This window comes from Siphateles boraxobius, unplaced genomic scaffold (assembly GCF_051911475.1).
Source record: "Siphateles boraxobius isolate OS27281-9 unplaced genomic scaffold, OSU_SipBor_1 9, whole genome shotgun sequence".
In the NCBI taxonomy this organism is placed as follows: domain Eukaryota; kingdom Metazoa; phylum Chordata; class Actinopteri; order Cypriniformes; family Leuciscidae; genus Siphateles; species Siphateles boraxobius.
Window position 1 is genome coordinate 31,511,876 of NW_027509219.1, and position 12,743 is coordinate 31,524,618.

At 37.2% G+C, this 12,743-nt stretch overlaps 1 protein-coding gene across 4 annotated transcripts in view; it reads right to left on the reverse strand.

The window, feature by feature from the left end:
• The window catches only part of otud5a (OTU deubiquitinase 5a), a 28,314-nt gene that overhangs the window by 1,224 nt on the left and 14,347 nt on the right, over nucleotides 1-12,743 (reverse strand). For 2 of the 4 annotated variants that reach the window (XM_077224294.1, XM_077224295.1), the window contains exons 3-8: nucleotides 6,168-6,232; nucleotides 5,930-6,086; nucleotides 5,318-5,466; nucleotides 1,908-2,093; nucleotides 1,055-1,262; nucleotides 18-134 (exon numbers count right to left, since the gene is read on the reverse strand). In XM_077224294.1, coding sequence (XP_077080409.1) covers nucleotides 18-134; nucleotides 1,055-1,262; nucleotides 1,908-2,093; nucleotides 5,318-5,466; nucleotides 5,930-6,086; nucleotides 6,168-6,232 — 882 coding nt within the window. The remainder of the gene's footprint in view (nucleotides 1-17; nucleotides 135-1,054; nucleotides 1,263-1,907; nucleotides 2,094-5,317; nucleotides 5,467-5,929; nucleotides 6,087-6,167; nucleotides 6,233-12,743) is intronic. The other 2 variants (XM_077224296.1, XM_077224298.1) reach the window with 1 other exon arrangement.

Consider the following 12,743-nt stretch of genomic DNA (forward strand, 5'->3'; position numbering starts at 1 on the left):
TGATTCCACTTCCTCACCAAAAGCAGTAGGGGACATCTCTTGCATAATGGCCCGATAGCCCAGTGCTGGATACAGAGACACCAGAGAAGACGAGCTGGGTCTGTCTGGTCCAACGCAAGCCTGGTTACTGGGACCTGAACGGCGAGACGGAACGCAGGAAATCTTTATTTTGAAAGACTTAAGTATAGAGATTTAGTTTGTTGTATCTATGTGGCTTCCCCTGCAAAGTGGTTTTGAGTGAATTTCACAAAAAGACATGTATCATTTTACCCTACAAAAACAAATATTTTGCGTTAAAAAATATAGTGTATTTTTTTTTTTTGCAACGTGAACTTATTTTCATTCAAATTAAGCAAATTTAGTCGCACATTTTAATTACGGTAATGCATCTGGATGCTTTAGTTACCATTATTCTTAATGATAATTCTGATTATATTTGCATTATTGTTATAAAGTACCACAATAATTGCGATAATGCTGTTTTTTTTTTACATTTTTGAACTTCCTACGCATCAAATATTCTTGAGCAGCAAATCAGCATATTAGAATGATTTCTGAAGGATCATGTGACACTGAAGACTGGAGTAAAGATGCTGAAAATTCAGCTTTTCATCACAGGAATAAATTACATTTTGAAAATATTTTAAAATAGAAAACAGTTATTTTAAAATGTTATAATATTTCACAATATATTACTGCATTTTTGATCAAATAAATGCAGTCTTGGTGAGCATTAAGAGACTTCTTTCAACAACAACAAATCAACTCCACACTTTTGGAATGCGAGTGTACATTACGGTACTGAGAATTCAAATTCTACAAACAGGCTTTCTTTGAGCAGAATATAATTTCTTATTGAATTCCTTTAGATTTTGGGGTGAAATACGACCCAGACATGGTTCTTGACAGGTTTCCAGAGATTCACCCTTATAATCAGTTTAATCATCCGTGAACCTCATGTGCCATTTACCCCATAAATTGGCTTTCTGAAGGAAATGCATCATACTGTTAGTTTTAATGACACTGTCCTTACTGCAAAACACTGATAACAGACCTGGTGCACAGGGTGACGGGGGTTTGGACAGTGCGAGGGCCGCTCCGGCCGGGGAGGGGGGCTTAGCGGGTGTGTCCGAATGCAAAGGATCAGGAATCTCCGGAGAGGGGGCGGAGCTGCGTTGCCGTGGAGATCGGGCATTCCATTCTTCCAAACCACTGGAGGCCGCAGCCGTGGCGGAGCTGCACGTAGCGCTGGCCTTACGAGGCTGAGGGAGTGACAAAAGTAAACATGTTTATTCACAAATCATAAGTCAACAGGATAATTGGTATGTAATTGTGAAGGCTTCAGACTTTGTCATTCAAAATAGTAAACATTCTTACATAAGGACATTTATGGAAAGTAGGTTTATGTAAGGTTTGCGTAAAATCTTTTATCTTTGTTTGCTTAGACGCTATGAAAATATTCAATTCAGAAGCACATCTTCAACAATTTCTCTCTGATAGACCGCTGTCAGTCAGCTCAAAAACTGATTTAGAAGAAAGCCTATTGTTTCTGTAAAGAAGGGTCTTGTTCACAGCTGGTTTAAGTGTGAAAACGCAAACCACATAGATTGCACGTCTTTGCGAAACCGATAGTCCAAGGCTTTGTGTACCTTCACCAATGAAGCAGTCATCACAGCTTACGTGTGACTTTGAAAATAATTCCAGTGCAATCAGCGTTAAAACCAGCGATTAGTTTATGACGCCAAAGGTTTTTGTAATTATCACACGTCAAATACCTGATTCCTACCGACAGTCATTCTAATAGGAATGTAACTAAAGGTTCTGATTGAATGAGACATGATGTTAGGTAGTTTTAGTTAGGATTAGTAGGTAGGTAGGATTAGTATTAAAACAGGCAGGTCCCACACCTGTCGCGCCTGTTTCTCCTGGTCTCGAAGCCACTGTAAGTACGACTCTCTGGCCACTTGCTCTTCTATAGCCTCATTGGTGGCTTCCCAATCCGTGGCCCTTTTCTTGTCCTCCAGCATCTGTTGCTCAATCCAAGATTCCTCTGATGTTTTAATTGCATTCTTCATGAGTGACTGGTCTGCAAACTGCATAGAGACAGAGAGAGATAGAGTAGAGGTTAAAGGCCACAGTGTTGCCCCTCGGGTGACAGGTGAAAATGTCTCCTGAACAGGAGCTGATTTGTGGGAAGAGGAAAAACAAGCTAAATGCAAATTAAGCAAAATATCTTTTTTTAAGAGACACTGATGATGATCCTCATCTCATAAAAAGGGTTTTGATTTTTCATTCTGATTGGATAAGCTGCATTTGACAGCAACCGGAAACAGTCTACCTTTACAAAAATCTTGATTCTGATTTGTCAGTCACAGTCTGTCTATTATATCACTCCACAGTCCATCTCTTTTCAAAAAAAGTCACAAGTCAAAAATGGTTTAGAAATTGGATGGATAGATATGACTGCATCCATACACAGGACACGTTCACTCTAGAAAGATGGTGCGCAAATAAATGTAACAGACCATTCTATCTTCTCAGGCTCTTTAAAAAGAATTATTTCAACATTAGAAACCAAATGGCGAGTGCTGAAATTCTGTCAAGCCAGTTGTGACAAAAATGGTGTGCAAGCTTACTATGATTATTACGATTTGACAGACAGATGGGCTAAAGACCACAGCGTCGCCCCAGGTGACAGGAGCCGCTGATTTGTGGAAAGAGGAAAAACTATTTTAAGCTAAATGCAAATTGAGCAATAAGTCTTTAAGACATTTACTAAGTGTGGATGACAGACATCTCATCTCATCCTATCCCACCTCAGACATACAGAACGCATCTCATTAAACCAAAGGTTTTGACTGCATTCTGATTAGATGAGCTGTAATTGATGACAACTGTAAACCACCTACACTTAGCCTAAAGAACTTCATTATACAACTCTCCAGAATACTTGATTCTGATTGGTCAGTCACGGCACTGAGTAGTCAAGTTTTTTGTCTCTTATATCACTCTGCGGTCTATCTCTTTTCATACAAATGCAAGACAAAAGAGTTAAAAATTGGAAGGAATGACGGACGGTTAGATAGATAGATAGTTAGATAGACAGATAGATAGATAGACAGATAGATAGATAGATATTCATGAATCCAGCCCTAGGACTCGTAACAATGTCAAATAAACAGGGCTGTGCATGTCTGTTCCCTGATTTCAAGATCTGACATATCTTTTTTTTTCTTGAGTAAGATGTCCTCTGCTCCGGAACAGTGCGGACTGCGTACTGGCTCATTCCCTGTCTGTCCAGACCTTTATGCTAAACCAACTGACCGTAAAATGGGGAAGCTCTGGGACGATAAATTATTAAATTCAATGAGTGAGATACAAACAAGCAGATTGGTTTTACACGCTGTAAAAAAAATATAAATGTATTATGCATATATATATATATATATATATATAGAGAGAGAGAGAGACATAATGGTTCTTATACTGTACAAACTGTATATTCTGTCCCCTTACACTAACCCCACCCCTAAACCTACCCATCATACAAAACTTTCTGCAATTTTTCATTTCCAAAAAAAAACTCATTCTGTATGATTTATAAGCTTGTGTACCCATGGGGACCTCAATTAAGGTCCCCACAGTGACACGAGTCTCCATGAGTCTGTGTGCATTCAGGTTTAAGACCCCATCGGGGTAGAAAAACATGTAAACACAAACACACACACAAGCTCTATTTTTGATAGGAAGGTATGATCCGTCTTTGTTCTGCTCAGCTTAAATTGTCACAAGGCATGTGGCACGTAAACAAAACAGTGTAGTGTTAATGGGTCGCCCCCGAAAACCACCGACGTGTGGAATGTTTCCCTCTCCACACAGAGCAGTCAGGGAAATGGGACACTGCAGGTCACACTTTGTTGTCTTTTTTTGGCTTTGATGACGACTGTTTCCAAATTCAGACTGTGGATCAGCTGACGGAACTGCATGAGTGAACAGGAGGAACCAAGGACTAAACACCAACGAGACGATGGACTTCTCAATTCACAAACCCACAAAGACTTTGTTACACACTCCTGAGTAGAAAATACAGGCCACCGCTGCAGGCTGTTTAATTAAAAAATATATTACGTGAAATTAATTATTATTATAATGATGTGAAAAATGGCTGTTCTTGCACAGGCAGATGGAGGCGTACGTGAAGGAATACACATAGACAATAGTAACACCAAAGTGTCAAACTCAGAGGGGTCAACCAGAGCAGTTAGCATATTTCACACTGAAAAAACAGCAGAGTAGCAAACAATCACCAGCTATTCTCACTTAAATGACACTTAAAAAAGACGTCCTCTTTAACGGATTACTTTATCTTATAAAAAGTATTGTGAATCTCTTATGTAATATAGATAAATTGAGTTGGACATAAAAAAAAAAGAAATGTAGTCTGGTCCTAATAAAATAGAGTTCCACAGACAATATTTGGTATAATATGGTAATATGGTATAGCTAAACCTTTGGTCACTCGCGCCAATGCCAAACGTCAATGGTGCCAGTCTGCCAGAAGAGGAAATCATGGGTTGTGGACAATGTGAAACATGTTTTGTTCTCTGAGTCCACTTTCACTGTCTTTCCCACATCTGTGGGAGTTATGGTGCGGAGAAGCCCCAAAGAGGCGTAACATCTGGACTGTTGCTGCCCAGAGTGAAGCACAGAGTGGATCGGTGACGGTTTTGGCTGCAATATCATGGCATTCCCGACTGTGCTTGATGGGCGTCAATGCCAAAGACTACCGAACCATTCTGGAGGAACATGTGCACCCAATGGTTCAAACATTGTACCCTGAAGCTGGTGCCGTGTATCAGCATGATAATGCACCAGGACTGGTGACAAAATGGTATGAACATGAAAGTGAAGTTGAACATCTCCCGTGGCCTGCACAGTCACCAGATCTGAAAATTATTGAGCCACTTTGGGGTGTTTTGGAAAACGTTTTCCTCCACCAGTATCACATAGTGACCTGGTCACTGTTCTGGAAGAGAAATGGCTCAAAATCCCTCTGGCCACTGTGAAGAACTTCACAGTAAGTAGTAACTTCACTGCAAAAGGAGGCCATACACCAGACTAATAAATGATAGTGGTTTAAAACCAAGTGTTTTAGACGTTTCAATTTCATTGTCCAACCCCTAGATAAATGCTTGTCCCACTCAACATTATTTCTCATTGAATATCCTGCTTCATTCATTAACATATCAGATTATGGAAGTAAAGAGGTTGCGAATGGCATTTCATGTTGACTTTAGTGGCAGCTGCAGGTACCCACCCCTGGTTTGAAGGCAGGAAGTCCAAGCCCAACTCCAATCGTGGCTTTATTGGGATTCACAACTGAGTTGTAGTGAATGTTCCGATGATAACTAACTCTGATTGGCTCGTCATTATTTTGATGGATGCCATGGAACGTGTTGATTGGTTCTAAAAGAGGCCATCAAAATAACATTTAGAAACATCGAGATCAAGATATACAGGTCAACAGCATCTCTTTACGAGCAAAATGCGTCACTACAGTGTCTGTTAAACATACTGCATGTACATGTAATTCCTTACAATACATCCACAAAAGAATATTCATATTCATCATCGCTATTTACTTGGGTACTTGCACAGTGGACACTGTAAAATAAATAAATAAATAAGTCACTGCCTTTTTTAAGTACAATCAGCTTGTTTAAGTAATTTCAACTTAAATTACATTAAACTGTTTTAAAAAAATGAATTGAAACAATAACTTATAAAAAAAGATCTTCTTTGGGATGAGTTAAAGCAATGTAAAAAAAATTTGTCATAACTTATTGATCATATCATTTTTTACAGTGTAGTTAAATGTGCATAACTACATTTTATGGACACCATAATGCAAATTAGACCCTGTGCTGACCTGTGCCGTACTGATAAACTTCAACTGGCCGATTGTACATCTCCGCCATAGCCTGCATCTCAATATGGTTCCCGTGACAGTTGTTCTTCCTCTTTCTGTTGATGTATGTAGTGAAGTCCTCTGTCACATAGTTTGAAAAGTAATCCGCATTTTTCATCTGCAAGTAAAATCATACAGAAATTATAACATGATCAGGTTTTGTATACTCTGATGATCCCAAAGAAAGAACATCACATACCAAGTAATCCATGCAATGTTTGCGGACGACTTCGTGCATATCCTGGTCTCCGTAAACCTGATCAGCTGTATAAAGAGGATGATACCACGGTTATGTGCAAATTAACAAAAGGGTCTCTGCATGCAATTATTTACAGCAGTTAAGAGCATTTCATGTTTTATAGCATTTTCTTACATTTATTGTAGTGTCTCTGCAAAATAAAAAGTTATAACTGAATTATATTATGTAGCAATACACAGTACACCTCCTTTTAGCACATATTTTTTGCATTCCACTAAATGTTTTCGATGCATTTCATTTTTGTCTTTAATTATAGATCATTACACAACAAAAACAAGACAGGATGACAGGGTGAGTTGCAAAACAAAATACTCTTCATGTTAGTTATTATAGTGATTTTAAATTTCTCAATCGTTTTTCTTTTAACACCTAACAAAACTATAGGGAGCAAGCAACAACTGAGCAACCTTGAGGGGTTTTATTGTAGGCAAATTCTGTAATGCATGCATGCAAAAGCTGCATGGTTCGTTCTGCAAGCGGCACTTTTGGCGGGCTTTACCATACTCATTTGTGTGCCAGTGAGTGACTCAAAGCAAGACTAGGGGCCCAAATAAGTTACAGATGTAAACAAACGGGCGTATGAGCTCTGCTCAGAGGCCGACACCTTTTCCTTCCAAAAGCAGCAATATGCAAATGAGCCTCAGCCTCAAAGCGCATTCCGGCTAGTCACATGACCACTTGCCGCAAAGATTCTGAGAATTTCTTAGTCAATTTCCTCTTTCGCAGCATCGGCCTACTTCTGTTGTGACACTTCTGAACAGACTGAGAAAGTTGCATTCGCTTTGCTTTAAAAAAAAAAAAAACGTTTCAGTTCATACAGTTCAGACCAATATACCAATACAGGTGCTTTATTTTAAGACACTTGCAGTTTTTTAGTTCTCAGAAGAGGCCCAGTAAACCATACACATTTTCTGATCAAATGGATTAGGGTGTTTAAGGAAGAGGAAGTCTTTGGTGCAGAAACAAATATCCCACAGCAAAAGCTCTCATAAAGTTTGCTTAAAGACCAGTTCATTACTGCAATTGGCACATCCAGCAATGAGTGAATGCTCTGTGCTTCTTAGGATATTCATTTGATCTGAAAGAACCGGTCGTTCTGTTCCCAAAACGAACAATAGTTGCAGTTTCTGGCAGGTCTATGTTGTTTTTATGAGCTAGCTATAGATGCCACTCCCAAGGTTTGTTTGGGAAAAATGGAACCTGCATTTATGAATGCTTACAGCTGGACGTGTGTTAATTTAAAGGTGAATGCGGTTGGTGCAACACTACAATTTAGTTCTGAAGCCAACTTTTGTCAAGTAAAAATCTCCATTTAGATCAATGAATCCTTTCCTTTTCTAAATAGGTGAAGTGAGCCTTTAAGACACAAGTTAATTGTTAAAACCAGGACCTTAACATTTGAAGCTGTCTTTACGAAGATCTCAGCTCACGCACAGGAGAACAGCAGCTGGAGATTCAGTCTGTTTTTGGTTCCCCATTTGGTCTGTTGTTGGCATTTCCATATGTCTTACCCTTTCCATTCATTACAGCACAGTGCAGTGGATAACCAGACTTGTCATCAGTGGGTGCTGCGGGGGAGAATCAGGGATTCCCCTCGGCTCCTTTTCATTATTCTGACTCATGTGTGATGATCAACACCTGCCTTCGCTTTTTTCCTTATTTCACCCCAAATTTGAATAACAAATAGCTTTACTATAGTGGTGCTGCCACGTGGGGCCTGGAACTTTTGCATGAACAAACGGTGAGCAGTACTCAAGAATAATAGTTCCTTAAGTATGTTGACCTAAATTGCATTTTCAACATTTAACCTTAACGGTTAATGGATTTCCAAAACTCACAACTTTAAAGGGATAGTTTAAAGAAAAATGAAAATGTTGTCATCATTTACTCACCCTTCTGTCATTCCAAACCTGTATGACCTTTTTTCTGTGGAACACAAATTCAATTTTGAAGAACGCTGGTGTCCATAAAACATTGGATCACACTGACTTTTATTTTGTGGATTTTTTTTATTTTTTATTTAAAATATCTTCTACAGGTTTGGAATGACATAATGGTGAGTTACACCAGTATACACCATATTACATTATGTAATACATCCTGCATTATGCTATGGACAATGATAAAAGTCATGTGGCATGTTGAGAGGCATGTTAATACTTTTGTGGCCCAACTTACTTTTTACAGGCTCTTTTGATTTGGTCCAATAATTAACCACCTAGCAATTACCTAGAAACAACCCAAAACCCCTAAGCATCATTGGGTTTTTCCACACGTTTTAAGAAAATGGATAAGGTTTCCAATATTTTAGTATTTATTCAGATGTTCTGAGTGGTTTCTAGGGTGTTTCCAAGAGTGTTCTGGGTGGCAATACTAAGTTCTTTACACTTTTAAACTACCATTCAAAAGATTTTTTTTATGTTTTTGAAATAAGTCTCTTCTGCTCTCCAAGGCTGTTTTCAATTGAAAATACAGAAAAAAATAATCATATTGGGTAATACAATTACAATTAAAAATAACTGTTTTCTTTTTGAATATGTTTTAAAATATAATTCATTCCTGCGATGGCGAAGCTGAATTTTCAGCATTATTACTCCAGTCTTCAGTGTCACATGATCCTTCAAAAATCATTCAAAAATGCTGATATGCTGCTCAAGAAACATTTCGTATTATTATCAATGTTGAAAAAAGTTTTGCTGTTTATTATTTAATACTTTCGTCATACTTTTTAGGACTCTTTAAAGAATAGAAAATTCAAAAGAACAGCATTTATTAGAAATAGAAATCTTGTGAAACATTATAAATGTCTTTACTGTCAATGTAATGCATCCTTGCTCAATAAAAGTAAAATATAAGTGATATGATATTCTGATCCCAAGATACACGTGATAAGTCAACATGATATTTTTCAAACATTTAATGCAAGCTTCACCTCAAATAACTTATAATTTGCTTGATTTATCAGAATTTAGGTTGAAAAAAAAAATCTATGTTGTCTTTCTAACAGACCAAAAAAAAAAAGCTGTACAGAAGAAGAAATTTGAGATCTCTGTAATACTTTTACTGTTTCTTCTGATCACGCAAACAAACACAGAGAACAGGCAGACATTACTGTTTACATTCACATAACTGTGTCTCAACTGCAGTGAAAACGCGACTAGCCCACCGCAAAGATCACCCTGCAATAGGACGTTTCCCAACACTAAAAGCTGGTGGTTGACCTTTCTGCCGCCAGCGGACACATTGATGAGAAGTGATCGACAGTGAATATAAAAAGCAGAAAAGAGAAATTCACTGGGCAGGTCTACCACGAAAGACCGATGCCGCTGATAGAATTCACGAGAAAAGAGAAGAGGTCCACCAAGCAAAAACAAAACCACAAGCTCACTTCCACTAATGTAGGCCGCAGATAGCGTCTCGATTCTAAGAAAGGGGCAGGCCCAGCTTAAACTCAGAGAAGAGAGAGCTCATATCTGCCCTTGAGGTCTGGCGGTCATCGATAAGGTTTATCCTCAAAGAACAGGGCCACAGTGACATCACAATGAGCTGAATTTATCAAAGATTCCCGGGAACTTTACAAACCCTACGTTAGTTTAGGAGCTTCATTCACGTATTTCAGCAGCAGGAAATGTGTCATATGTAAACACAAAGAGAAAAGCAAATAACAGAATAAAAAGACTGCATAGTATGAACAACAGCAACAACCTATACCAAACCTGATGCATATACAGTGGGGTTCAAATTATGAGACCACATTTAAAACAATTCTGAAAAAAGAAGAAATACTCAAGATTCTAAACTATTTCTAGGTTAGGTCTAAACGTAAGCAAATATGTGACTCTGATCATTAGGAAGGTCAGATTGTCTTCCATTGAAGCTCCAGATGCTCTTTGGAGCATCTCAAATCATGCTGGAGAACGTGATCATCAGGTTTTGCTCATGGCGGCTTAAGTGCTTCTGTCCTGAAAGCAAATTCTAAAGCAAAATGTTTATTTTTGTAATTTTTTATTGAATTAAAAAAAGTTAAAAAATTTACTTTACGGTAACAATTTACTTTTATACAATGCATTATTAAAGTATTTTTATGCATTAATTATGCCTTGCAATGCACCATATAATACAATGTATGATATATCATGAGTAATTGTAACCACAGTTACATTGTTACACCTTTAGAAAGTATAATGCATTTAAACACAAGACAAACCACCAATTTCAATTTCAAGTATTATAATGCATTTTAACTTTGGTTACAACTATTTATTAAAACATATGCGCTATAATGTGCATTTCGAATACCTTTATTATACATTATACATAAAGACTTTAAGTAAAGTTTTTTTTTAAACCCCTGCATGCATACTGTGCAAATGTGCAACCCTAATTCCAGAGAAGTTGGGATATTTCATAAAATGCAATAAAATCAAGAATCTGTGATTGTCCGCTAAATAAAGGTTAAAGAAAATTAACACAAAGTAAAAAGAAATATTTTACAATGTTGTCACTGACCAAATTAATTGTATTTTGTAAATATAAACATTTAGATTTGTATGGCTGTAACACCAAGTTGGGATAGAGGCATGTTTAGCACTGTCACGTCACCTTTCCTTTTAATTACATTCAACGGAGGTCTCCTGCTGTGCCCTACACAGACTTCTCTGAATTCACTGAATCTTTTCACAATATTATGTATGGTAGATGGTGAGAGACCTAAATACTTTGCAATCTTTCAATGAGAAATGTCATTTTTGAATTGTTTGACAATTATTTCATGACATTTGGCACAAAGGGGTGAGCCATGACCCATCTTTCCTTGCAAAGACTGAGCTTTTGGTGGATTCTCCTTTCACACCCTAACAAGATACCCTCACCTATTACCAATTCACTTTCTAATTGTGGACTTTTTCAAAAGTTTAACTTAGACATTCTGTAATCTTTTCACCTTTATTTTGTCTCTGTCCCAAATTTTTTAAAGTGTGTTGCAGCCATCAAAATCCAAATTAGTTTATATTTACAAAATATAATTAATTTGGCCAGTGAAAACATTGAATTTTTTTTCTTTGTACTTTTGTCATTTAAATAAAGGTTCAAAAGAATGAACAAATCACAGATTCTTCATTTTATTGCGTTTTACAAAATGACCCAACTTTTCTGTAATTGGGGTTGTATGTTACTGAAGCAATAAACTATGAGAGAATATGTGCATTGCAGTAATTTTACCATAGTTAAGGGGGGTTGATAGGTACACAGAGCAACGCTTTAAAAGGCAACAAAGAGGCATGAATAGGGACAAAACACAACAAAATGAATGTCATTCTAAACTGGTATGAATTTCTTTCGTGGCCATGCTTTTCATTCCAACTGAGGGTGTCAACTCCAAAATAACAAAAAGGCACCTCAAAAACATATATATATATATATATATATATATATATATATTATATTTATTATATTACAAATTTGTTTATTTAATTGTATAATTATTAATTAAAAAATAATTCATATGCGCTACATTGCATGTACTGAAGTCATATGATAGCTTTGTGTGAGAAACAGACTGATAATTTTAATTGTCATTCATTGAAAGTCTGCACCTGTGTAATTTCTGATTCATGAATTAATTGTTCTTTTGAGTCAGATCTTTTAATTGAATGAGTTGATCCGAATTTATGCCTGTTCCTCACACAAAGCTAACATGTGAATTTAGAAGAACTGGAATATAATGCCCGTGTCAAATAAAGGACTTTTATGATTTTTTTATGGTAAGTTTTTTTTTGCCATTTTAAAGCCACAGGTGTCATTACGAAAAGAGTAATAATGCGTATCATTAAGAAAAGCATGACCTTTTATGTTTTAGAGAAGGAAAAAAAGACATACTGATTTAACAACATGAAGGCATATATAAATGATGACAGAATAGTAATATTGGGGTGAACTGTTTCTGTAATAGGCTATTTTACACTTGCTTAATGATGCAAACAGACATGACATAATATATATTTTTACTGTAATTACTTCATAAAACCTTGATCCCAATGTCCAAATATGACCGTGTGGAACATGAGTTGCATAGTCCATCCAGAAAGAGCTGAGATCACCGCTCTGACCTGCACTCCCATGTGCTCCTTGACTCCAGCGGTCACAAGAACATCTAACAGGCCACGTCCACCTCGACAGTTGATCAGTAAACATGCTCTTCAAACAAATGAATCGATGCGGTACTCTAAAAACAGACAGCAGTTACAGCAGGCCCAAAGGTAACTCCACTCAATGGCTTTATTGACTACCGTGTGTTCAGCTCACTTATCTGCAGCGCTTCAATAGACTATGAATTTGAGATTGTGATCGTATAGATCAATACATATGGATTCTTAAGCACATTGGGGGAAAACGTCTTTTCAAAGTACACCCTGTGCTGAGGAAGTACAGTTAGATATCGAAGAATGGCTTATGTACGGACTGAACTGCCTTTTATTAGTGCCAGAAAAGTCAGCCGTTGATCATGATAGTGTTGAG